Source organism: Oncorhynchus clarkii, chromosome 4 (assembly GCF_045791955.1).
Source record: "Oncorhynchus clarkii lewisi isolate Uvic-CL-2024 chromosome 4, UVic_Ocla_1.0, whole genome shotgun sequence".
Classification (NCBI taxonomy): Eukaryota; Metazoa; Chordata; class Actinopteri; order Salmoniformes; family Salmonidae; genus Oncorhynchus; species Oncorhynchus clarkii.
The window spans coordinates 70,795,920-70,821,628 of NC_092150.1; the positions used below are offsets into that span (position 1 = coordinate 70,795,920).

The window sequence follows — 25,709 nt, forward strand, 5'->3', positions numbered from 1 at the left end:
GATCCTAGATCTGTGATTGGGCCAAATATTGCAGTCTTGACCCTGTCCTGTCATTGTTATCGTGAAACAGGGGAATGAGGCAGTGGAACACCTGTTACTACACACTTGGTGCCTAACCTCAACCCTTTCTATTGTAGTCCTGTAGAGCCCCTGCATCCTTCCTCATATCACTACTCTGACAGTGTAGCATATATCCCAAGAGGTGGAAGTCGGTGTGAGTGTGATGGGGTGGATGGGGGTACATGGGGTGATGGGGGTACTTTGTGTGCACTTTTCAGCAGCAGTAGCATCACCAAATGTTCATCAATGGAGCACCAGTACCTACGGAGGAGGGACTTCTGGAGGAGGTGACTGTCAGAAAGGCAGGTATGTTGTCTGGCTGCTTTTAACATGCTTTGAGATTATTCTGAATAATAATGAATAGCGCTACACAAGTTAAATAAATTCATTTTTTTATTATTATTACTAAAAGCTTTGCGTCTCTTCATTATAACATCATGGCTCTGACAGAAGCTGGAGAAGATGCCCGGGGATCGTAAGCGGCAGAACTCTTCAGCTGTGTGTCCCACCCTGGGCTATTTGGAGTCCTCCTGTGCTTTGTGGAGGAAAGTCAAACCACCAAAGACAAAAACAAAACCTGACCACCAGCAGTATGACGCAGAGGGCAAGCCAATTGGCTGCATGCGTGTATGGGAGAGAGAGAGAGGACACCAGAAGGGAGTTACATACAAAAAGGAGAGGATGCCAGGGTGTAGGACAGAAGAACAGTGGATGCCAGATAGTGAGCGAGAGATGGATAGAGGGAGAGAAAGACAAAGAGAGAGAGAGGAAGAGAGGGATGAGTGGAACAGTAAGTTGCTGGGGATCAGAGGTTGATCTCCTCCCTGCAGGTCTTGGTGGCGCTCTGCTCTGAGGCTTGAGCTGATAGCATTCTGTTGCATCATGGGAGGACCTTGGCATGTCCTCTTAATCTAGCCCCTGACTAGATGAGTCCTTCCCTGTGGCACGCACACACGCACACTGGCATCAGGGTCCTTTGTGTGTGAGGAGCCATTGTTCCCAGGGCAAGGCGGCTTTGAGAGGATTCTAGAATGTTCCAAGGGCAGGACAGTTCAACAAACTATGCTGTACAACATGAAAACACCATAGGATAGCAATAAGGTCCATAAGGTGAGACATGTAGCACTGTAAGGAACATAATTTCCCTCCTTTGAAGACATCAAACCTGGAAAGGCTTGATACACTTGGTGGATTGTGTCCCAACTGGAAAAGGGACTATAGTCTGAGACTTGTGTGAGCAGTGGATAATTCCTTTACAGTCTCTTTCTCTCTCACACACACACACACACACACACACACACACACACACACACACACACACACACACGTAGTGGTCAGTGCGATGGAGTGAACCTCTTACCCTGTGTGTAACTAATGAGTCAGGTCTTGATATTAACCAGCCATTCAGCCCATAATCAGTTCTTACTAAGGCACAGCCAGGAACTAGAGTCACTGAACCTGATACACTGGCAATGCTAAAAACTCCTTACTTGTGTGTGTGTGTGTGTGTGTGTGTTGGCTTCTATCAGGGTCAGGGTGATACTCAACAGGACTGACAGCAGCTCTTTAGGAGTGTCATCACTCCTACTGATCAGAGAGAGGGACTGTATCCCCAGAAACACACACCCGGCAGATCCACCATGAACTGAGTACAAATGGCAGATGATAACCCACTGACTAAAACCACTTGTCCACTACAAAACACACACCCAGTGAAATCCACACATACAGGCCTAAGAAGCAGATCCCACCACTGATAGATGATCCAGATGTGTGTTTATTAAGTTGTATTCCAGAGAGGACAGACTAATACATAAAACATGTGTAAGTGAGAATAGCTAGACACAGTAAGAAACATAGAAAACCAACTATTGCAGGCACACATACATCTCTCACTGGTAGTGTTTGGCATCTCAGAGAATAGGTCATTGTAGGACATGGATAGTGACTAAGTGTACGGCTAACTGCTAGGTCCATGCCATGTCGTTAGTCAATCAATTAACCAGAGAGCCAGAACAAAATAGAGGAATTAATCAGGTTTGAATAGGGATTTTCAAATCATCAAGGTGTCCCCAAGTACTGGTCTATAATCAGTTTTTCCTCTGAGAAGTTTATGGTTATATTAGGTTAGTGTAAGCTGATCCTAGATCTGTGGTTAGTTACAGGCAGTATGCGATGGGATGCGCAGGAGGCAGTATGTGATGCGCAGGAGTTACATTGGGGATGACAGTGTTCTGCCATTTTAACAAGGTAGGCAGCATACAGTGGGACTTGTAATAGGCGGAGTCTGTTAGGTCATCCGATGGGATCTCTACATTCATTGTAAAAAAATTGTGTAGAAGAAGTGAGTGATTGAAAGTAGTAGGTATTGGTCAGAGTAGAAGTGGACACCAATGAGAATTAGGATTGGGTGTGAGACAGATGAATATAAATGACATTACAAGTTACCTTGACAACACACAAGATGGGGAGTTTTAGGCTATATGACAATGGACATGACGAGATCAATGCATGAACATAAATTATTGAATCTATAATAGTTGTCTTTTCATTAAATATGATATATAATATATTATCAAATGCACAGAAAAACACTGATGTACAGTACAGTGGGTTTCTCTGGGTAAAAAAAACACGCACCTTCGACTATACCATTCAGACAACCCTAAAAAAACATTACTCAACCATAATCCAACCAATATTCCCCCTTCATTCAACCATTGTTCAACCATGGCAACTGTTATACAATGCATCTCCCGAGTACAATGCCAGTGTTTCCCCTATATTAATTTAGCATTGGCCAATCGTTGTCAACACTCCCAAAAATATGTAGTTTTTTTTTATATGCAAAAATTCAAATAACTTTCAGGATCAAATGTTTTCAGTGTAAACGGAAACGACTAAAACCAGATATAAAAGTAGGTAGAAAAGCTAAGAGCTATATGTTTTAAAATAAGATAACAATCACCAAAACAAAAACTAGACAGTCTGGGAGAATCTAAAAGTCAAAAAGGGCATGGGGCCCCATAGATGTTATGTTTGAGTCACTCAAATGGCTTATGCCGTGTTCTAATGCTATGACAAAATGTGTAGAATTGCAGGAAACTAGCTTTAAAAAGTCAAAAATGTTCTCACCGCCCCACAGCAAAATGTGTTTAATTATGTGTAGAATTGTAGTAAAAGTGTAGAATTGCAGGATATTAGTTTTAAAACAGTAACATTTTCAGTCCGCCCCAAGGCAAAGTGTAGAATTGCAGGATATTAAGCTTTGAAACAGCAACATTTTGGCTCTGCGGCCAAGAGGAGGGCATCTACAATTTTAGGTCGGAGAAAACAGTATGCAACCTATCAATACAGGGGAATGTATATGGACTGTGAAATGTCAGAAGACCGTTGGTTGTCTTGTTGAAATAAGAAAAAGTTTAATTGACTTTGTGAACCACCCTTCCATAAAAGGACTAGTTAGTTTATTGCACCACATGCATCATGTCTCAACAGTCTAAGCTGCTCAACGTGAGGATAAAGAGAACGTCAGTGAGAGTAACATGGTGGGTGTGTAGACGATATGTCCAACTCCCCAACAAGAGTTCACTTGTTGACACTGGCCACGTCTGGGTCTCTGTGTCTGTGTGTGTGTGTGTTTGTGCCCACCCTGTCAGCAGCTCGATCCGCCCACAGCATTCATTTCTGACCTCCACCGTCCCACAATGCACAGGGCTTATTTGGGCCAGTCCACTCGGCCAAAGAAGGGATGTGATTTGATGTCCTCTGCTCCTGCCACCCCCGCCCCCAGCCTCTCTATGGGGTTGAACTGGAGAAGCTACACCCACAAAATATAAAAACAAGCGCTATTAACACTCAAGAGGTGGAGGACAAACTATTTCGCTGATATCTCACTGATTGCATAGCAAACTAAGCAAAGTGAAAATCAGTGAAGAGAGCTTTCCTGATCTAAAACAGGTCATATAACATGCACACATAATATACATCTGGTTGATTCCACGCCAGCATGAACAGAAAACATTTTTGGTATCTTAGATTGTTCTGGAAAAACTCACATAGAAACTTGTTTGACATGCTTTTTACATTTGTGTGTGTGTGTGTGTATATATATACACTGCTCATAAAAATAAAGGGAACACTAAAATAACACATCCTAGATCTGAATGAATGAAATATTCTTATTAAATACTTTTTTCTTTACATAGTTGAATGTGCTGACAACAAAATCACACAAATTATCAATGGAAATCAAATTTAGCAACCCATGGCGGTCTGGATTTGGAGTCACACTCAAAATGAAAGTGGAAAACCACACTACAGGCTGATCCAACTTTGATGTGTTGTCCTTAAAACAAGTTAAGATTAGGCTCAGTAGTGTGTGTGGCCTCCACGTGCCTGTATGACCTCCCTACAACGCCTGGGCATGCTCCTGATGAGGTGGCGGATGGTCTCCTGAGAGATCTCCTCCCAGACCTGGACTAAAGCATCTGCCAACTCCTGGACAGTCTGTGGTGCAACGTGGCGTTGGTGGATGGCGCGAGACATGATGTCCCAGATGTGCTCAATTGGATTCAGGTCCGGGGAACAGGCGGGCCAGTCCATAGCATCAATGCCTTCCTCTTGCAGGAACTGCTGACACACTCCAGCCACATGAGGTCTAGCACTGTCTTGCATTAGGAGGAACCCAGGGCCAACCGCACCAGCATATGGTCTCACAAGTGGTCTGAGGATCTCATCTCGGTACCTAATGGCAGTCAGGCTACCTCTGGCGAGCACATGGAGGGCTGTGCGGCCCCCCAAAGAAATGCCACTCCACACCATGACTGACCCACTGCCAAACCGGTCATGCTGGAGGATGTTGCAGGCAGCAGAACGTTCTCCACGGCATTTCCAGACTCTGTCATGTCTGTCACATGTGCTCAGTGTGAACCTGCTTTCATCTGTGAAGAGCACAGGGGGCCAGTGACACATTTGCCAATCTTGGTGTTCTCTGGCAAATGCCAAACGTCCTGCACGGTGTTGGGCTGTGGATGTCGGGCCCTCATACCACCCTCATGGAGTCTGTTTCTGACCGTTTGAGCAGACACATACACATTTGTGGCCTGCTGGAGGTCATTTTGCAGAGCTCTGGCAGTGCTACTCCTTCTCCTCCTTGCACAAAGGCGGAGGTAGCGGTCCTGCTGCTGGGTTGTTGCCCTCCTACGGCCTCCTCCACGTCTCCTGATGTACTGGCCTGTCTCCTGGTAGCGCCTCCATGCTCTGGACACTACGCTGACAGACACAGCAAACCTTCCTGCCACAGCTCGCATTGATGTGCCATCCTGGATGAGCTGCACTACCTGAGACACTTGTGTGGGTTGTAGACTCCGTCTCATGCTACCACTAGAGTGAAAGCACCGTCAGCAATCAAAAGTGACCAAAACATCAGCCAGGAAGAATAGGAACTGAGAAGTGGTCTGTGGTCACCACCTGCAGAACCACTCCTTTATTGGGGGTGTCTTGCTAATTGCCTATAATTTCCACCTGTTGTCAATTCCATTTGCACAACAGCATGTGAAATTTATTGTCAATCAGTGTTGCTTCCTAAGTGGACAGTTTGATTTCACAGAAGTGTGATTGACTTGGAGTTACATTGTGTTGTTTAAGTGTTCCCTTTATTTTTTTGAGCAGTGTATATATATTTTTTTTTTTCTAATGATGAAAGTAGCCATTTTAGGCCCTTTTCAGACCGAAACATACCTCCTGTAAGACCCTATGATCCGTGAACCGTACATGATACAGACATCTTGCTGTCATTATACTCCAAGATGTTGTCTGTATCATGTACGGTTCACAGATCATAAGGTCTTACAGAGGGCATAGGTCTGAAAAGGGCCAAAAATTGCCACTGTCATCATGATTTTCAAAAAAATTAAACTCATGAAAAGCATTTCATAAAAGCATTTTGTTAAAAGCATTACAGACATCCTTCCTCCCAATGAAGTTTCTATGTGAGAATTGCCAGAACAATACGAGATACAAATATTTTCCGCTCCCATTGGTGTGAAATCGCACATCTGCCATGTAATTCATCAGCTCAATCATTATAGCATCTATGCATTCATTAGATAATGTATTTGTGACATAAAGACAACAGTTTTAAAATGTGTGTAATGGCTGTTCTCCATGCCTATCATCACACCATAGGACATTCCATAGTAATCCATTATTAAACCCGGGCATGAGCCAATCAAAATGTCAGTCTGACTGTCATTAGATGGTGTCTTTGCAATTACGGGGTACCAATTGTGACTTTTTATTATAACGCATCACACACGCTGTATTAGATAGATCGACAGGAGCAGTATGAATGCTACCCAGTTTATATTAAACATCGGAATGAGGAATTAGCAAGGGAACTTTAGCCTAGTGCGAGCTACGTTAAATATAGGATGTATTTATACACAGTGCGAGAGGTCTGTGTTTACTTTAGTACATGAAGTACTTATCAGTACAGAGGAGAATAGAAGAGATGAGTAGTCAACAGGAGGAGGAGCCAGAATGTGTATTTTAAAACAGAAGAGATGAGTAGTCAACAGGAGGAGGAGCCACAAAGTATATTATAGAACAGAAGAGATGAGTAGTCAACAGGAGGAGGAGCCAGAATGTGTATTTTAAAACAGAAGAGATGAGTAGTCAACAGGAGGAGGAGCCACAAAGTGTATTATAGAACAGAAGAGATGAGTAGTCAACACGAGGAGCCGCCACAATGTGTATTATAGACAGATGAGTAGTCAACAGGAGGAGGAGCCACAATGTGTATTATAGAACAGAAGAGATGAGTAGTAAACAGGAGGAGCCGCCACAATGTGTATTATAGACAGATGAGTAGTCAACAGGAGGAGGAGCCACAATGTGTATTATAGAACAGAAGTGATGAGTAGTCAACAGGAGGAGCCGCCACAATGTGTATTATAGACAGATGAGTAGTCAACAGGAGGAGGAGCCACAATGTGTATTATAGAACAGAAGTGATGAGTAGTCAACAGGAGGAGCCGCCACAATGTGTATTATAGACAGATGAGTAGTCAACAGGAGGAGGAGCCACAATGTGTATTATAGAACAGAAGAGTACTGACCTCCACCAGTAGCGACATGGCCTCCTCAGATACAAACTCAGGGACGTTGAGGGCCGTGTGGCGACTGATACCAGCTGGGTGGCACTGCAGCAGAGACTGGGGAGGAAGAGAAACGCACATTATGCACATCAAAAACATGCGCACACAATTACATGCATTTATTTGACACCCGGTCGGATCATATTATTCTAGCTCGGTGTCATTCAGACGGTGAAATGTTATCCAGCCTGGATCAACCTCCACGGTCTCAGATACACATCAGACAAACCACAGTTTATTTATCTGTTTCCGTCACTACAACTGTTCATGTGTCGGCTACTGTCTGTGTGAAGCTGCCACAGAGGCAGACAGAGACAGACCCCAGGCCTGTGGAGGCCACTACAGGAGAAAAGCTGACTGGATAAACAGAAGACAAGAGAGAGGGAGAAAACACCTGAAATAATACTGATCATAGCAGAGATAATATCAGTGTGATTTCACTGGGCTGTTGCTCTTCCTTGTGACCTAATGGAAAAGGTTGTTTTTCACATGGGGAGAGGTTAGTGGAAGAGATGGAAGGGGGAACTCAGACAGACAGTTATTCTGTTGAAGTCACTATAAACATGCATTACAAAGGGAAACAGGCAGGTGGTAATGTAATTGGGTGTGTGTGCACCTACACCACAGGTAGTCGTAATTACTGTGTTACAACAAGCCCTTGAGATTTTACTTAAAAGCCCAGCGCAGCCCAAATGTTGAAAAACACAAGCCAAGTAAATACACTGAACAAAACTATAACCACAACAAGTGTTGGTCCCATGTTTTATGAGCTGAAATAAGAGACCAGAAATGTTCCATGAGCACAAAGCTTATTTCTGAAATGTTGTGCACAAATTGCACAAATTTGTTAACATCCCTGTTAGTGAGCATAATCCATCCACCTGACAGGTGTGGCATATCAATAAACTGATTAAACAGCATGATCATTACACAGGTGTACCTTGTGCTGGGTAAAATAAAAGGCCACTCTAAAATGTGCAATTGTGTCACACAACACAATGCCACAGATGTCTGAAGTTGAGGGGGCGTGCAATTGGCATGATGACTGCAGGAATGTCCACCAGAGCTGTTGACAGATAATTTAATAAGAGAATTTGGCAGTACGTCCAACCGGCCTCACAACCGCAGACCCGTCAGTGTATGGCGTCATGTGGGCGAGCGGTTTGCTGATGTGAACATAACTCCACCGCCCTCATGGGGCACTATGATATGGGCAGGCATAAGCTACGGACAATGAACACAATTGCATTTTATTGATGGCAGTTTGAATGCACAGAGATACCGCGACGAGATCCTGAGGCCCATTGTCGTGCCATTCATCCTCCACCATCACTTCATGTTTCAGCATGATAATGCACGTCTCCATGTCGCAAGGATCTGTACACAATTCCTGGAAACTGAAAAATGACCCAGTTCTTCCATGGCCTGCATATTCACCAGACATGTCACCCATTGAGCATGTTCGGGATGCTCTGGATTGACGTGTACTACAGCGTGTTCCAGTTCCCGCCTATATCCAGCAACTTCGCACAGCCATTGAAGAGGGGTGAGACTATGTTCCACAGGCCACAATAAAAAAAACTATGTGAAGAAGACACGTGGCGCAGCATTAGGCAAATGGCTGAGTGGTTTTCTGATCTAAGCCCCTACCTTAATATATTTTTTTAAGGTATCTGTTACCAACAGATGCATATCTATATTCCCAGTCAAGGGAAATCCATAGATTAGGGCCTAATGAATTTATTTCAAAGGACTGATAATCTTATATGAACTGTAACTCCGTTGACTGTTGTTTATATATTCTTTTCAGTATAAAATATTTGTATGTGTGCTTCCCTTTATACAGTCGTTTGTGTGTGTGTGTGCGCGCGCATGTGAGATTAGCATGGAAAAACCCTGTTAGTTCATCAGTTAGATCGGTTGCTTTTTTCCAACACATGCTGCAGGAGATATGGCTCAGATCCCAGCAACAGTCAAGATCGCCCTGGGCAAAATCTTATCCTGCAAGGATCAAGAGCTCCTGTGTGTGTGTGTGTGTGTGTGTGTGTGTGTGTGTGTGTGTGTGTGCAAGGATCAAGAGCGCCTGTGTGTGTGTGTGTGTGTGTGTAATATACCTCAACTAAAATCCTCAAAAGAGAAATCTGTGGGTTTGTTGAAGTTCTGCCAGTAAATGTATTCACAATGTTAAAACAAACTTACAACCTGGCTGTCCGTTTCATCTGTTTCATCTAGTGATGGGAACTAAAGATCGTTCAGATGAAACTACGCCACTGGCAGTCAGTTAGGATTTATTCAAATATAAGGACAATTAAAAGTTTGAGGAGTGTTCTGGACCTGTCACGAGTGTGTCTGTGTTCTCGAAGACAGTGATATCTCCCTCCTCACCAGTCCTCATCTACCCCTGACCCAGGAACAGCCACAGCAGTACATTACCAAGAGATCTGCTCTGTTCTCCCACCTCTATACTGATCTAAGGTCAGTCAGCTCAGCCCAAGGAGTCATGAGAGCTGGCTTGCTCTTCCATCCCAGCCCTGATCCAGGGACAGAGAGCCAGGAGAGGGCCCAGGGAGAGGTGACCCCCTGCCCCAGCAGATGGAGCCCAGGCTGGGGGAGAAAGTCACACCGCTGCCCCTGGCACCAGCCGAGAACCAGGGGGAGAGACGGGAGCCAAGACGCAACTACACACAGACACCTCCAAACACACAAACAACAGATACACACAGGCATGTATGTATGTATGTATGTATGTATGTATGTATGCATGCATGTATGTATACACACACCCACATCCACCCTGGCACAGCTAGCCAGCCAGGGAGAGGAGGGAAGAGCCAAGATGCACCTACACACAGACACCACAAAACACCTTCCACACACACACCTGACAGAGATAGTCACATGTCCACCCTGGCACAGCGAGAGCGATGGCCAGCGAGAGCCAACATATACCACCACACAGATGTCTTCACTGCCCCCGCACACACACACAGGCATCCATCTAACACACAGCCACACTGATGCCATTTGTCCTCTTACCTTGCCTATGAGCAGCTCAAACAAGATGGCTCCCAAACTCCACCAATCACACGCTGCAGTCTCCTCGCTGATACCGCCCACCTCTACAACAAAGGAGAGAGAAGCGATAATATGACATGTAGCTGACAAAACATCAGGTCTGACTTGTGATTAGCGCAATTCCTTTAAATTCACTATCCCAAAATTAGAATACCACATAATAACACTATGAAATGACAATGACTTAATATTTTATTTAATTAACATATTAAACACACACAAACCAGTGAGGAGCCAAATGTGTGTGTGTGTGTGTCTCGTAAAGGGGTGATTTGCATAATAAAAAAGCAGTCAAATTGAGGAAACCGTCTGTGCTGCAACTTCACACCATCTGCATGACCTGACCTCACACACAAAAAAAATGTGAAAAGCGCACAAACACCCTCAGAAACACACACACACAAACACACGCCCTCAGAAACACACGCACACACAAACACAAACACCCTCAGACACACACACACACCCTCAGACACACACACACACCCTCAGACACACACACACACACACCCCCTCAGACACACACACACACACACCCCCTCAGACACACACACACACACACCCCCCCTCAGACACACACACACACCCCCCCTCAGACACACACACACACCCCCCCTCAGACACACACACACACCCCCTCAGACACACACACACACCCCCTCTCAGACACACACACACACACCCCCTCAGACACACACACACACACACACCCTCAGAAACACACACACACACGCACACACCCTCAGAAACACACACACCCTCAGAAACACGCACACACACCCTCAGAAACACACACACACACCCTCAGAAACACACACACACACCCTCAGAAACACACACACACACCCTCAGAAACACACACACACACCCTCAGAAACACACACACACACACCCTCAGAAACACACACACACACACCCTCAGAAACACACACACACACACCCTCAGAAACACACACACACACACCCTCAGAAACACACACACACACACGGTACCAACCACAGACACTCCTTCAGAAATGCACACACTTCTCCAGTCCAGAGACACAATACATGATAATACACTTCCACTTAAAGCCTTCATCAACATTTCCCTCCTGCCCTCCATTTCATCCTCATGTTAGTTCCAGCTTCCTTGTATTAAACCTCACTGAACTGTCGTCTTGTCTGTTAGTTCCAGCTGCCTTGTATTAAACCTCACTGAACTGTCGTCTTGTCTGTTAGTTCCAGCTGCCTTGTATTAAACCTCACTGAACTGTCGTCTTGTCTGTTAGTTCCAGCTGCCTTGTATTAAACCTCACTGAACTGTCGTCCTGTCTGTTAGTTCCAGCTGCCTTGTATTAAACCTCACTGGTCTGTCGTCCTGTCTGTTAGTTCCAGCTGCCTTGTATTAAACATCACTGGTCTGTCGTCCTGTCTGTTAGTTCCAGCTGCCTTGTATTAAACATCACTGGTCTGTCGTCCTGTCTGTTAGTTCCAGCTGCCTTGTATTAAACATCACTGGTCTGTCGTCCTGTCTGTTAGTTCCAGCTGCCTTGTATTAAACATCACTGGTCTGTCGTCCTGTCTTCCCTATCTTTTATTGTTTTCAATTCAATGCTATTTTCCAGGCAGGTCTTCTGGAATTGCAAAAGCAAAACTAAACCAAATCCACAAACATTAAATTCCCACCTCCATACTGTATCTCTCTTGTTTGATTAGTCTTTCTGTTCTACTACTGAAGACAAACCTCCATGTTCCCCCTACACTGTAAGACCCTGTCAAGGTGAACGTTGTGTCGGCCGTGCGTCCTTCCTCTAACACCACCTCCCTCTCGCCTCGCCCCCCCCCCCTCTCCCTCTCCCTCTTGTTCCATCTCTTCCTCCCTGGGCTCTCCAGGCCCCTGGCTCTCGCTCCCACAGAGGAGGTTAGGGGAGCAGGGACACACAGCCGGAGTGACAGGCAGGTCGGCTGGGGGGGCCACTGGTGCATGTGCCATTTGTGTGTGGTGTATGTGTGTGTCAGTGGTCTTGTCTGTGTGTTGGTGTGTGTTTGTGCGTGCGTGCGTGCGTGTGTTCCAATGGGCACCAGATGGCCCCTTGTGTGTCTCTCTCCACTCCTCTCTCCAGAGGGGGGCCTGGTAACCCTGGGGCCGGGGCCCAGGAGTCAGAGCGTGTGTGCCCAGCGACCAGGCTCCTCAGCTGGGGAGGAGGAGAGACAAAGCTCCCTCTCCTCCAGGAGGCTCCAGGGGGTTCCCTTTCAGCCAAGGTTAGAGAGCCTCAGTTCGGGCTATGATACTCCTCGCTCTGGCCGCCCTTAAAGGAACATCCAGCCAGCACTCGCTCACACGCACTCTCTCACACACACACACACACACACACAACTGAGCAACCAGTCTTCAGGGCTCCCCATGACCACCGTTTTGACAGCCAAGGAGAAGAGATCGTCATTGAACAGACTAGTGATACCTGCGTGGGTATGAGCTTGGGGGGAGGATACTGGACACACACGTCTCACAGCAAGGTCAATTGTCATCACAATGGATTAATGTCTGAGGAGCTGCAGGGAGAAGACAGCGGAGCTGGCTACACTTACCGCTCTGTCAGAGCAAGGCAGGAAGAGAGAGAGGGGAAAGAGTGGGTCACTAACAAAACCCACTCGTACAGTAAGCCTCCGTTTTACATGACTATAATACACACATGAGTTCATTAAAAATGGCTCCTTTCCACCTTGTCTTTCTTATTTCATCTAAAGGGATGGGAGCCTCTGCTAATCTTTACAAAAAGAGTGAAGTCAAGGGAAGGCCAAGCCAGCTAAGAGACAGTGAGTGGAGCCACACGGTGTTTTCAGCCCAGGTGTGATGTCTAACGGAACACAACAGAACTTCCCTTTTCTCTACAGCAAAGGAGTTCCCTCTTCCTCGGTCAGTCGTTTAAGAAAAGCACTCTCTCCTCTCATCTCTTAGGGCCAGGAGGAACATTCTCTCTTCTCCTCTCTCTTCTCCACTTCCCCAAAACTAACCGACTGCCATTGTTCGAAGGGGAAGTGATGTAGGAGGAAGTGAAGAGAGGAGGACCGGAGAGTCTGGAGCTTCTCACGCTTCAGGTAGAAGCAGTTGACATTAACCACAGATGTACTTACTGTGGTGTTGAATACAATAGGGAGAAGGGGAATCTAAGTGAATCGGACAATAAGGGACAATGCGCGTATTATTATCAACACCATTGTCACTAAATAACATGCTGTTAGTTTGATGGGGAGGAGGGATGTAAAAGAAAAAATATTATTTTGGGTGATTTGTTAAATAACAGAAAAGCACTCTGGTGTTTACAGAATCAGTTCTAATCTCAGTTAGAGATAATAAACAACTAATAGATCAAAATAAAATAAATACTTTCCCAGTCCCCTCCTATGTTTTTGGGTGTGAGTGTGTTGAAAACATGTTGTCTCTCTCTCTCTCTCCCTCTTGACACAAACACACACAGCGCCCTGTCACAGCAGGCACCCTGCAAGCTCTCTGGCAAACAATCATAAATCTGTCATCAGGAATGAACCATAGCTGGGACTGACCCTGTCTGGGTAAACAGCAATACATAAGGGGGTGGAGTAAGTACATCTGTGGGAGGGGGGGGGGGATTACAGAATGACATTGAGGTAGATAGAATGAAAGACAGAATGGAAAAAGAGCGTGAGATTGAAAGAGAGTGAAAAGTACGAGTTAAAGTGAGACTTAGAGAGCAAATGAGTGAGAGTGAAGGCTATAAAGCAGAGATAGAGAAGTCAGACAGACACTAACAGACAGAGCATGAATCCCTCTGCTGGATCCTCATGGCTAATACACCTACCACATGCTTCCCAATGAACAGTGCTCAACCAGATGCGGAAGTAACCACCGACACATAAACAAGATACACTGAGCTCTGAGATACACCTATTATGGACCTACAAGTCCATCTACGCAGAAGCTAATCGGTAGTCACCACACCCTTTTAAAATAATCCAATATCTTTCACAAATTAAAGTAGGACAGCGAACAGCTGACCTACACACTCCCTAACCTCTGCCTGCTTATTCCTCCCTCATCTGTCCTTAGTGCCTCTCCGGAAGACCTCTGGGGCTTGATCATTTGACATACACTTGAGCATACAAAACATTAAGAAAACCTTCTCTTTCCATGGCATAGACTGACTAGTGAAAGCTATGATCCCTTATTGATGTCAGCTGTTAAATCAACTTCACTCAGTGTAGATGAAGGAGAGAAGATAGACTGAAGAAGGATTTTGAAGCCTTGAGACAATTGACACATGGATTGTGTGTGTGTGTGTGCCATTCAGAGCAGGAAAGTGCAAGACAAAAACGGGGTATGGTAGTAGGTGCCAGGCGCACCGGTTAGTGTCAAGAACTGCAACGCTGCTGGGTTTTTCACGCTCAACAGTTTCCTGTGTGTATCAAGAATGGTCCACCGCCCAAAAGACATCCAGCCAACTTGACAACTGTGGGAAGCATTGAAGTCAACATGGGCCTGCATCCCTGTGAAAGGCTTGACACCTAGTAGGGTAAATGCCCTGACGAATTGAGGCTGTTCTGAGGGCAAAGGGGGGGCAACTCAATATTTGAAAGGTGTTCTTAATGTTTGGTATACTCAGTGTATGTTCCTCGGTGTCGAGTTCCAATCTCCAATATAATGCCTAAACACACGGACAGTGTTCTGCTGCTCTGGACTGCCTGCCTGCCCTCCTGCCTGTCTGTCTGTCTGTCCGTCTGCCCGCCCGTCTGCCTGTCTGGCTGTCTGGGGCTTCTGGAATATAACATGAGTGGAGAGAGATGGAGCTTTGCTTTCATACTTATTGCACTCTGTCATACATTTGGTTTGGTCAAGAAGGATTGGGAGGAGGGGGTAGGAGAGAGAACTTAAGTATATAAAAGTATATACATCTGTCATTTTTGCTTTAATCCAAAGCGACACACACAGTATGTTAACTATATGTGTCGCACGTCGTCTGGTGTTCCAGTACAGCGTCATGCGCCATCAGTGTTGCACATACGTACGCACGCACACACACACAAGGTGCGGTAGAGTCTTGTGTGTAACAGCAGTGTGTTTAGTCAGCCTTTAAACAGCATGCCAGGGCTTCCACAGGCATGCTCAGGCCACAGGAGAGGTCAGTCACACCACGCCAACACAGGCTGGCGCCACACTACCCTCTACAGGACACCTCAGGAACTACATTCAGATCCTAAATCTATTAAAAAAAAATCTGTCCATTTTAATCTGTTTAAAATATGTCAAAACTATTGAAGACAGTAATCGTGTGTCATCAATACTCACAGAAAAGTTTGGCCTTCTGTGCATCTGTGACTAGGTTTAATTCTCTGGGAAATGTGTTGGTTTAAAACTTGTTCATGTTATGAGGCGGCAGGTAGCCTAGTGGTTAGAGTATTGGGCCAGTAACCGAAAGGCTGCTGGATCGAATACCCGAGCTGACAAGGTAAAAATCTGTCGTTCTGCTCCTGAACATCCCACTGTTCCCTGGTAGGCCTTGTAAATTAGAATTTGTTCTTAACTGATTTGCCTAGAGGTTAAATTTAAAAAATGAAGACATCACTGAATGAGAACTCTCAAGGCTTGCACACCAAAACATTGTCCTCTAGTGTTATCTGTAGATCTACACGTATGAATGAATTGGCCCTACTGCCATTTAAACCCACTTTCCCGAGGCCCCACATACATAGTGAACTGTTTACGTGGTCTTGCTCCTGTATGAATGAGGCCTTTGTGGGAGATGGGAGGGAGAGTGGCCTAGTTGTGTCTGCATAACATGAACCTCTACACAGCCTCACTACTAACCTACTGAGGCCTTCTGCTCTGGAAACACACACACACATTTTTGAACAATTGAGTGCAGTATGAGTCATAAACCCCGAAATGGTTAATTGTTTTTTTGCCTCTGTGATTTCAGAACTACTTCATATAAGGTCTGTGTTTGTAGGCTTACCCTGGAGTGACGTTTTGACAAGTGCGCAAATCTCTCTCGGACAAGGTCACTTCAATCAATAATTAGCATAGCACATTTTTGTGAGTAAATTGAGCCCAATATATTGATGAAAGTCACCTTGTCCGAGAGAATTACACGGCTATCACAACGTCACGGCAAGCCTACACCAAACACACAAATGTATTTTTTCGTCAAATTCACAATGTGAAAAATGAACAGCGGAAAAACTATTGGAACCATTTCCGTGGTTTTATGACGTGTCCACTGAGGCGGTGTGTGTGTCTCTCTCTCACCTGGTGCACTGTACATGTTGGAGATGGCCTCCCTGTCGTAGGAGTCCTCCACGTCACTCCAGCTGCAGAAATACGTCAGCTCAACATGGCCTAGCAACGAAGGAGCGAGAGAGTGAAAAATGAGTCATGTCAACAAACCCAAAAAAGAACCCTTTCCAACTTATCTCAACACGTACACACACACACGTCTCCAACTTCTAAAAACAGTGTTTGTGTCACCCTGACTCCCTCGCTCTCTCTGCACACAACAGTCCACTCAGCTGACCTCTAGAACACTTACACACCTCTTTACCTCCTCTCTCTCTCTCTAACAGAGCTACTCCAGCAGCACACGGCCCCAGTGATTACTCCTGTTTAGCTGCTAACGGCTACCAGTATCATTAGGACTAATGTTGCCATTAGCTAGCCGATGGCATCAGCCGGAGTTAACCAGACTGATGCACTACACTACTACTAGGCTGTTGATAGCACTTCAGAACAATAATTACACACAGAGGGGAACACAGGGAGACCAAAACAGCCACTCAGATAATTAGACAAGTGTCCATAACAAGGTACAGCGAGATGATGGGACTAGAAAGGGAAGGAGAGAGATTCAAGCTTGGGTCGGTGTAAAACAAAGATAATGCTTTGGAGGGAGTTTCCAAACCACTGGTATCAGACAGATAGGCGTATGAGTAGCGTGTCCTATCTATATGAATATATCTGGCAGAACTTTAGTAGTTTAAGCTTTGAAGGAAAAGTGAAAGATAATGAAAATTATGAAATAGTGTGAAAGTGTGAAATACTTAGTACTTTGTTTCATAACCTCTCCTAGTCGACAGAGGAAATTAGATTGAGGCCTGCATATTTCTCCTAACGCATATAACTGGGTCTACACAACACGTATGATGGGCGTTCACTTTTGATGTATAAACGCTATATACAAACACCCATCACAAAGCCCTGTTGCTTCAGTAGAGCTGCGTGACCTCCAACCTTTGCTGTTGATGAGGATGTTGTTGGGGTTGAGGTCCTTACAGACGATGCCCTCCTGATGGAGTGAGTCCAAGGCAGAGACCATGTCCACCGCCCAGCACCTCACAAACTCCTCTGGAATCCTGGCCTGGGACGCTACAGCAGACAACTGGTCAAGCTCTGCAAACAGCCGAGACACATCCTTATCTGACTCTACCATGTCCTCCACACCAAACACACCAGCCTTACTGGCCTGGAACTGAGACTCAACGCCTAGTGCACTCTCTGCCCCAGAGCTGGCCCCTGTCCCATCCTGACCGCGGTTGGAGCCAGCTATCGTCCCATCTGGGTTAAGTACCAAACTGTCAGGGTGTACCTGTGGGTTCAAAATGGCTTCTAATCTTTCAGGAAGTGAGCTAAGTGAGTCAGCGAATGGAATGTCTGTGTTGGAGGAAGAGAGCGGGACTATAGACACAGCGCTGGCAGGGAGGAAGTCCTTATTCGGGAGTACGGAAGCTCCGGAAGCCATTTTGGCATCTTGTCCGAAGGCCAGGCCACAGTCGTCCCACAGGGAGGCGCAGGGAGAGGAAGAGGTGGTGCGTTTGTCCCTCGAGGGGAGGGCCCGCCCCACAGCCAGCTCCTCCCCCTCCTCAAGCTCATGGTGGAGCTGCAGGACGTCCGGCTGGATCAACTTAGGGGAGGCTTTGGCCTCCTGGGCCAGACACACCCCCGAGGACACCAGCTCCTCCTGTAGGGCCTCCACTTCCCCAGTTACCCCCACCAACCCCTCCCCACCAATGACCCCAGGCAGGTTGACCAGGAGGTCAGGGGGTCGACCCTCGTCCTCCACCACTGCCTCTTTAAAGGAGATGACTGGTACCGACTCATTAGAGCCCTGGTCACTACCATCCAGACCCCACCGGTCAGACCCACCTCCATGACCTTTCACCTCCTCCACTAAGTCCGACAGGTCTGTGACTTCAGAGCCCAGGTCAGAGGTGGACAGGAAGGGGAGCGGTTTGGAAGGGTCTGGTTTGGGCCTCAGCTCGGCTGAGTCAGGACACCACGTCACCTCGCTAGCACTGTCCTTACTATCGATGCGGAAGAACTCCATGGGGGTGCGTTTGGACTGGTCCAACGAGAGGGGAACGGCGGGGGAGAGCAAGGGGCTGAACACCTCGCCGTGGTCCTGCCCGATGTCCTGGCAACGCCCGTTGTTGTGATCCACGGCCGTCTCAGTAAAGAAACGCAGCTCCTGGGCGCTGATTGGAGAGCAGAGGCTGTCGTTGCTAAGCAGTGAGCGAGTCCTGGAGGAAGTGGTCGTCGTGGTGACGGTGACATCCAGCGACGATGCTTCCTGTCCTCTCGACACACACACCTCTCCCTCCTTCTCCTCCTCCTCTCCTAGAGCTTCTGGTTCTACCTTTTCTTGCTCATACTCATTACAGAGATTCAGATAACTGTCGGTGCACTCCTCTAACTCAGAGGTCGCTCCAGAGTCCGACTGGGGCCTAAGGCGGTCAGCCAGCCCAGGAGGCAGAGCACTCTTCTGGGGGAGGACAAGAGAAGACTCCCCTTGCCTCTGTCGCACACATCCAGAACCAGACCCAGCTCCAGGCCCAGTCCCAGAGCTGCCAGAGTCCATGCCCAGCTTGGGAACAGCATGTTGGACAGAGTGAACTGCCGTGGTGTGGCTTTTCTGAATGAAGGGAATGTCGAAGCTGTCTTCCGGGCTGGAATTACGCAGGAACTTCCCAATGTGAGACCACAGCTTCCCACCTGGACAGAGGAGAGGGAGAGAGAGAGAAAAGACAAAGAGATGGGGAGAATTGAAACTTGTTTAATGATCAAAGTAAGAAGGTGGATTGCTCAAAATGTAAATAGAAGGAAAAAACAACATTGTGGTGAAAACAGTTTAATTGTTTTGGGGACTCAATTACCTCAAGGGTCATGATAACATTTAGAAACTGTCCTTGGCAGGCAGAGACGAGCACACACTCCTCCCCAAACACACACACACACACTCTCTCTAACCCAGCTGTGGTGTGAGTGATTGTAGGACAGCATCTGTTGTGTATGATGAGACTGAATAGGGTGTATGCTGCGGGCGGTGATAATGATAGTAGGGCAGCACGATCACTTAGGAGGAAAAACAACCACATGTTGGACTGGAGAATGTCACTCAGGTCACTGCCTCCCTCTGTCTGCTCTCAACTACTTTGCTGGCTGTTTGTGTGCTCTTCCCATGTGGGACAGATTCGCTATACTGTAATGCACTAGTTTCAGCTGTGCTTTTCTTAGACTTGGATTGTATCTACCATTTGATGCACCATATCATCATATCTAGTTTTCCAAATCAAATATTGCGCTAGCCAATCAAATATTTGAACGCCATATGAAAAACAATTTCATTTTCTAAATGATGGTAAATCAATAGGTGCATAACAAAAAAATTAAAACATCAATTTGTCTTTTCACAAGTTATACAAGTGTGAAGATAGCAGTTACTCTAACTGCTATCAGAGTCTGTCTCTTTCACACACGCACACACACACGTTGGTGAGTGGAAAATAAGGATGCCCAGGTGTTAGCATAGCTAATGAAGCGCAGCACCACCTGGTATTCAGAATAATGACCTGTGACATACACCCAACTCTATCAAACATCTGTCTACAACAAGGGTAGGCAGGCAGGGAGTGAGTGAAGGGAGGGAGATAAAGGAGAGAAGAGATATGAAAGATGGAGAGAGTGAGGGAGACAAAAGAAGTGTGTATCATACCCTCAGCGTAATGTAGCAGAAGAAACACAGTGTCCTCTGAGACAATGAACTTCCTCAGCCGCACCATGTGGGGCACAGAGTGAGGCATGATGGTCCGCTTGGGTCTCCCACAGTCACTGCTCTTCCTCAAGCCCTGAGGGAGGGAGGGAAGGGGCCATGAGGAGGGATGAAGGAGAAACATTGCATTGAGGTTGTGCAAACATTGCCCTGCCAACCAGACTCCCTGTGTCTGTATTCATTAAGACATATACAGTACATCTGAGTTATTTTAGACTTCAGTGCAGGAATGAGTGAGAGTGTGTGTGTGTGCGTGTTTGTCGTCTGTGCCTGTGGCGTGCTGTTCGATGGCATCTGGCACACGTCTCGCCCCAGAGCAGGAGAGCTGACAGGGACACGGCCATTAGAATCAATTACACAGGTCACACTCAGGGCACATGGTGACACTCACATACACACCGTTACACTCAGGGCACATGGTGACTCTCACATACACACCGTTACACTCAGGGCACATGGTGACTTTCACATACACACCGCTAGTCTTGATACATGGTGGCTTTCACACACACACACAGCTAGCCTGAATACTAGGGACTGACACACACACTAGTAGGACTACTAATTCACCACATAGACTTACTTTCAAAATAAAGGTCTCCTGGGTTCTCTTGTCCATAACCAGAAGAACCTGAGGGGAAAGACAACATTCAAATCCAGAAATAACATTACAGTATCTCGCCATCTCTTCCCTGTCTCCCTCCCTCTTAAATCATGTCTGTTTCACCTCCCTGCACCACCCCCTTGCTCTTTCTTTCCTGACATCTTCATTTCTTTTCTCCTTCACTTCTCCTCCTCTCTCTGACATCTCCATTTCTCTCCTGCTCCCTCTCTCAGGGGAGAGCTGGAGCATATGTGGCGGGGTGTGTGTGTGTGTATTTTATTCTCTGTGACCCTGGCTGGGCCCAAACAGGTGCAGGCTAAATGGATATGAATGGAGTTGTGAGTAAACAGAGTGAAAGTGCTAGCCAGGACGCTAATATAATTAACACACCAACATCAGGGACGGGGGAGAGGAGAGGAGGCGCAGGGGTGAGGAGCTCTCTCCATCTGTCCCCCTATCCCCAATTAAAAGTGAGAGAAGGAGGGAGGAGAAGGAGAAGAGCTGTGTATGTCATTGTCCATTAGGTGAAAAAAACAATGTTGTTGTCTTTCTTTGGCCGCCATTTTTATATGCACAGAATAAGGGAGCAAATACCCGCAGGTGTTTAGTTGTGTTGCTGAGTTGTGTGCAAACATTGTATGGTTTTAGTTGTGTGTAGGGCCTCACTAACACGTGTGTTACACTGTGTCCATTTGATATGTGTTTGGTTGTGTATAGAGCTGTGGCTCTGGCCTGTGCTGAGCTCCATTGATTCTGTGTTGTGCGATGTCCGCTCTGCCTGCCAAGTCATTTCATGCTCCAGTGCTGGAGTCACTTTGCCAGCAGCTGTTTGAGAGGACCAGTAACCTAAACTGACCTTGTGGCACCCCGACACACACACACTGGTTTCCTTTCCTCGTCTCCTTTCCTTGATCCTAGCCGATTTAAAAAAAGACATGGATAGGTGAAAACAGGGTAACACAGTAGTCTTTCTACTTAGATCCAGGAAAGGAGATGAGGAAACCACTTCGAACCGATGATAACTGCCCACAGGATGCTTCTCTATAGTCTAAAGTGGCTTCCCTTCCATCTGCACCAACCTAAAACAAACAGTCTATATGACTGCCCTTCAACCCATCCTTCCCCCAGACTGACCTTATCGATGACCCCCAGCACCATGTAGGCCCTGAGCTCCTCGGCTGGACTCTGCTGACCCCCTCTGCAGGTGGCGGTAGAGCATTGCGCCCCCATGGCCTGAGATAGATGGACATAAGATTGATTTTATATAACCTTATACAAAGCCAGGCAAGTCACTGAGAAGAAATGTTGTCTTTTACAATAATGATTATACGGGTGCATCAGTGAGCCAATGAGATTGTTTGTAGCCACTGACCACGGTCTGTGTTGACCCTTGACCCATGCTGTTTCTCAGATGCTGATTGGATATCTGCTCAGCACGCATCAGATACTCAGCCGTCCTTCTCTTCACAGCCTCCCGCCTCGTAGGGCTGGGCTCGCCTGGAGAGAGAGGAGAGGGGGAGATGGAGGGAAGGAGAATTATGTAAGATACAAACACTTAGAACCAGTCAATTCAGATTGCAAAGCCAATCAATCAAATTGGGGCGGCAGGTAGCCTAGTGGTTAGAGCGTTGGACTTAGTAACCGAAATGTTGCAAAATTGAATCCCCGAGCTGACAAGGTAAAAATCTGTCGTTCTGCCCCTGAACAAGGCAGTTAACCCACTGTTCCTAGGCCGTCATTGAAAATAAGAATTTGTTCTTAACTGACTTGCCTAATTAAACAAAATATCAAATTATTTTTTTTTTAAATCACGTGCTGCATTTGCACCAATACACCATTTCCCCCTAAACGGGCAGAACTCGTTTAGGGGTGCAAGTGTTTGTATGAGTACGAGCAAGAGCGAAGACAAGAAAGAAAGGGAGAGAGAAAACGAGAGAGTGTGAGAGGTATTGTGGAGTGTAGCAGTGTGTGTCTGGACTAAGAGCTGTAATTGACGTTTTAAGGGGTGTTGAGTTAATAACAGTCATTAGTGACAAATGGCTGGCCATCGCTTCCTCTCAACAGGACCCATTAACACAGCACAACAAACAAACAAACATATTGTCTCCTCAACAAAGTACCTAGTGTTTCCCTCCAGGGTACCTTACCTTGCACCCCTTGCAGAAGCAAATCCACCCCGCTCCTGTAGTAGGAGAACGCTGATTGGTAGTCCTGCTCTGCTTCCTTCTGCACGGCCAATCGGATGTGTTCACTAGCCCTGTCCAGGTAGTCTCTCTTGGTTTCCTTAGCGTTACCTCTCCTCAGACTGGAGGGGAACAGCGCTGTCCTGCTGGTTCGGCTGACCTCGGGGGCTGGGGAGCAGGGGGCTGGATTCGAGGTGTGCTGCTGATGGCGGTGCTGCTGGTAGTCATACAGGGGGGGCAGAGAGGGGCTGCTGCGGGTACTGGTGATGGTGCTGGAGCCTCCCAGTGGCTGGTTGGGCGAGCTACGGCCTGAGGCCATGCCATCGTCCAGCTCGGCCAAAGAGTCTATGTCTATGGCCAGGGAGGTCAGGTCACTGTCACTGGACGGACCTGGGGAGGGGACACATAGATAGACATCAGTACAGACAACACACAAATACAGGAGGGTAGACACACACAGACAACGTATGTAGAAACACACACAAAATTGTTTTTACCTCCATATTCAGACTGACTGGTAATGGTCAAATCATCTGCTCCACCGAGATCCCTCTGAACTGGGGAGAGAAACACACAGACACCAACAATGAGTGATACGAGGGTAGGTGTCCTTTTCCCTCAAATATGAGGTTAAACTGGGATGAAACTGTAATGAATACTCCTCAGGTCCCGCCCTACCTTCAGAGCCGCAGTCTGATAGGCTGTCAGCCAGGAAGTCCAAGAAGGGTTCAGCCGGTCCAATAAGCTCTGAGCCGTCGCTGACCTCCCCTCCCTGAAACACACCAACAACCAATCAGAGAGGGAGCCAATTGGACAGTGAGCATATGAGGAGTCAGGGACAGATGTTTATTAGCAACGTGATGCTAGGTGGACCAATACCTTGAAGGAGGTTTGTATGTGTGTGTTCATGTGTTTCAGTGCCGTGAAATGCCTTTTTTTCCAAGCTCTAACCACAACAATGCAGTAATCAATAACAATGTAATACTACAACTAACAAGGTAGAACAAAAACACACCAGATATAAAAATAAGAACACAAAAAAGTAAGCATTCTATATACAGGGTCAGTTCCACTACCATGTGCAGGGATACTGGATCAATAGAAATAGATGTGTATAGGGGTAAGGTGACCACGCATCAGGGTATATGATAAACAGAGTAGCAGCAGCATATATGATGAGTGTGTGTGTGGTGTGTGTACCTTGAAGAAGTCCTGGATGTGCTGGCTGCTGTAGAGGGCTGGGATGTTAGCAGAGAACTGGAGCAGATCTTCTGAGCACTGCCTCCTCTCCTCAATCACCGTCTCATCAAAACGACCTACACACACACGCACACTTATTACACTGGGTTTATTACACTTTATTACACACACATCACGTCATGTAATTAAACTGTTTATTACACACGTCATGTAATATGTTATTACATATTTATAATATTACATATTTTACACACATGCGCGCACACACGTCAGATAATATGTTAATAGCGGCACCTTACCAAACACTTTGGCCTTGGCGAAGGGTGGGAAGAGCTCTGATTGGCTGAAGAGATTCCTGTGTAGCTGCCAGAGGTCGTGATGAAGTTTCCGGAAATCACTGTACCTCTTCCACACCGTGATCTAGAGAGAGGGAGGGAGAGGGGGAAGGAGAGAGAGAGCAAGAAAAAGAGTAAGACTCAATATCACTACTCTAGGAACACACACAATGAAACCACACACACACACACAATGAAACCTCCACACACACACAGAAACCTCCACACACACACAGAAACCTCCACACACACACACACACACACTGAAACCTCCACACACACACTGAAACCTCCACATACACACACACACACACAATGAAACCTCCACACACACTGAAACCTCCACACACACACTGAAACCTCCACACACACACACACACACACACACACACTGAAACCTCCACACACACACACACACACTGAAACCTCCACACACACACACACACACACACTGAAACCTCCACACACACACACACACACTGAAACCTCCACACACACACACACACACTGAAACCTCCACACACACACACACACACACACACACACTGAAACCTCCACACACACACACTGAAACCTCCACACACACACACACTGAAACCTCCACACACACACACACACACACTGAAACCTCCGCACACACACACACTGAAACCTCCACACACACACACACTGAAACCTCCACACACACACAATGAAACCTCCACACACACACACACACACTGAAACCTCCACACACACACACACACACACACACTGAAACCTCCACACACACACACACACACTGAAACCTCCACACACACACTGAAACCTCCACACACACACTGAAACCTCCACACACACACTGAAACCTCCACACACACACTGAAACCTCCACACACACACACTGAAACCTCCACACACACACTGAAACCTCCACACACACACACACACACACACTGAAACCTCCACACACACACACACACACACTGAAACCGCCACACACACACACAATGAAACCTCCACACTAGAGGTCGACCGATTATGATTTTAACGCC

At 46.6% G+C, this 25,709-nt stretch overlaps 1 protein-coding gene across 2 annotated transcripts in view; it reads right to left on the bottom strand.

The window, feature by feature from the left end:
• Positions 1-1,819: 1,819 nt before the first annotated feature.
• Positions 1,820-25,709, bottom strand: part of LOC139407247 (ribosomal protein S6 kinase polypeptide 1) — a 53,534-nt gene continuing 29,644 nt past the window's right edge. For both annotated transcript variants that reach the window (XM_071150851.1, XM_071150850.1), the window contains 14 exons: positions 24,640-24,760; positions 24,341-24,456; positions 23,819-23,912; positions 23,638-23,697; positions 23,105-23,530; positions 22,330-22,454; positions 22,092-22,190; positions 20,937-20,984; positions 20,297-20,429; positions 17,539-19,296; positions 16,561-16,650; positions 10,257-10,339; positions 7,182-7,277; positions 1,820-3,880 (listed from right to left, as the gene is read on the bottom strand). In XM_071150851.1, coding sequence (XP_071006952.1) covers positions 3,779-3,880; positions 7,182-7,277; positions 10,257-10,339; positions 16,561-16,650; positions 17,539-19,296; positions 20,297-20,429; positions 20,937-20,984; positions 22,092-22,190; positions 22,330-22,454; positions 23,105-23,530; positions 23,638-23,697; positions 23,819-23,912; positions 24,341-24,456; positions 24,640-24,760 — 3,351 coding nt within the window. In that variant the 3' untranslated portion in view covers positions 1,820-3,778. The remainder of the gene's footprint in view (positions 3,881-7,181; positions 7,278-10,256; positions 10,340-16,560; positions 16,651-17,538; positions 19,297-20,296; positions 20,430-20,936; positions 20,985-22,091; positions 22,191-22,329; positions 22,455-23,104; positions 23,531-23,637; positions 23,698-23,818; positions 23,913-24,340; positions 24,457-24,639; positions 24,761-25,709) is intronic.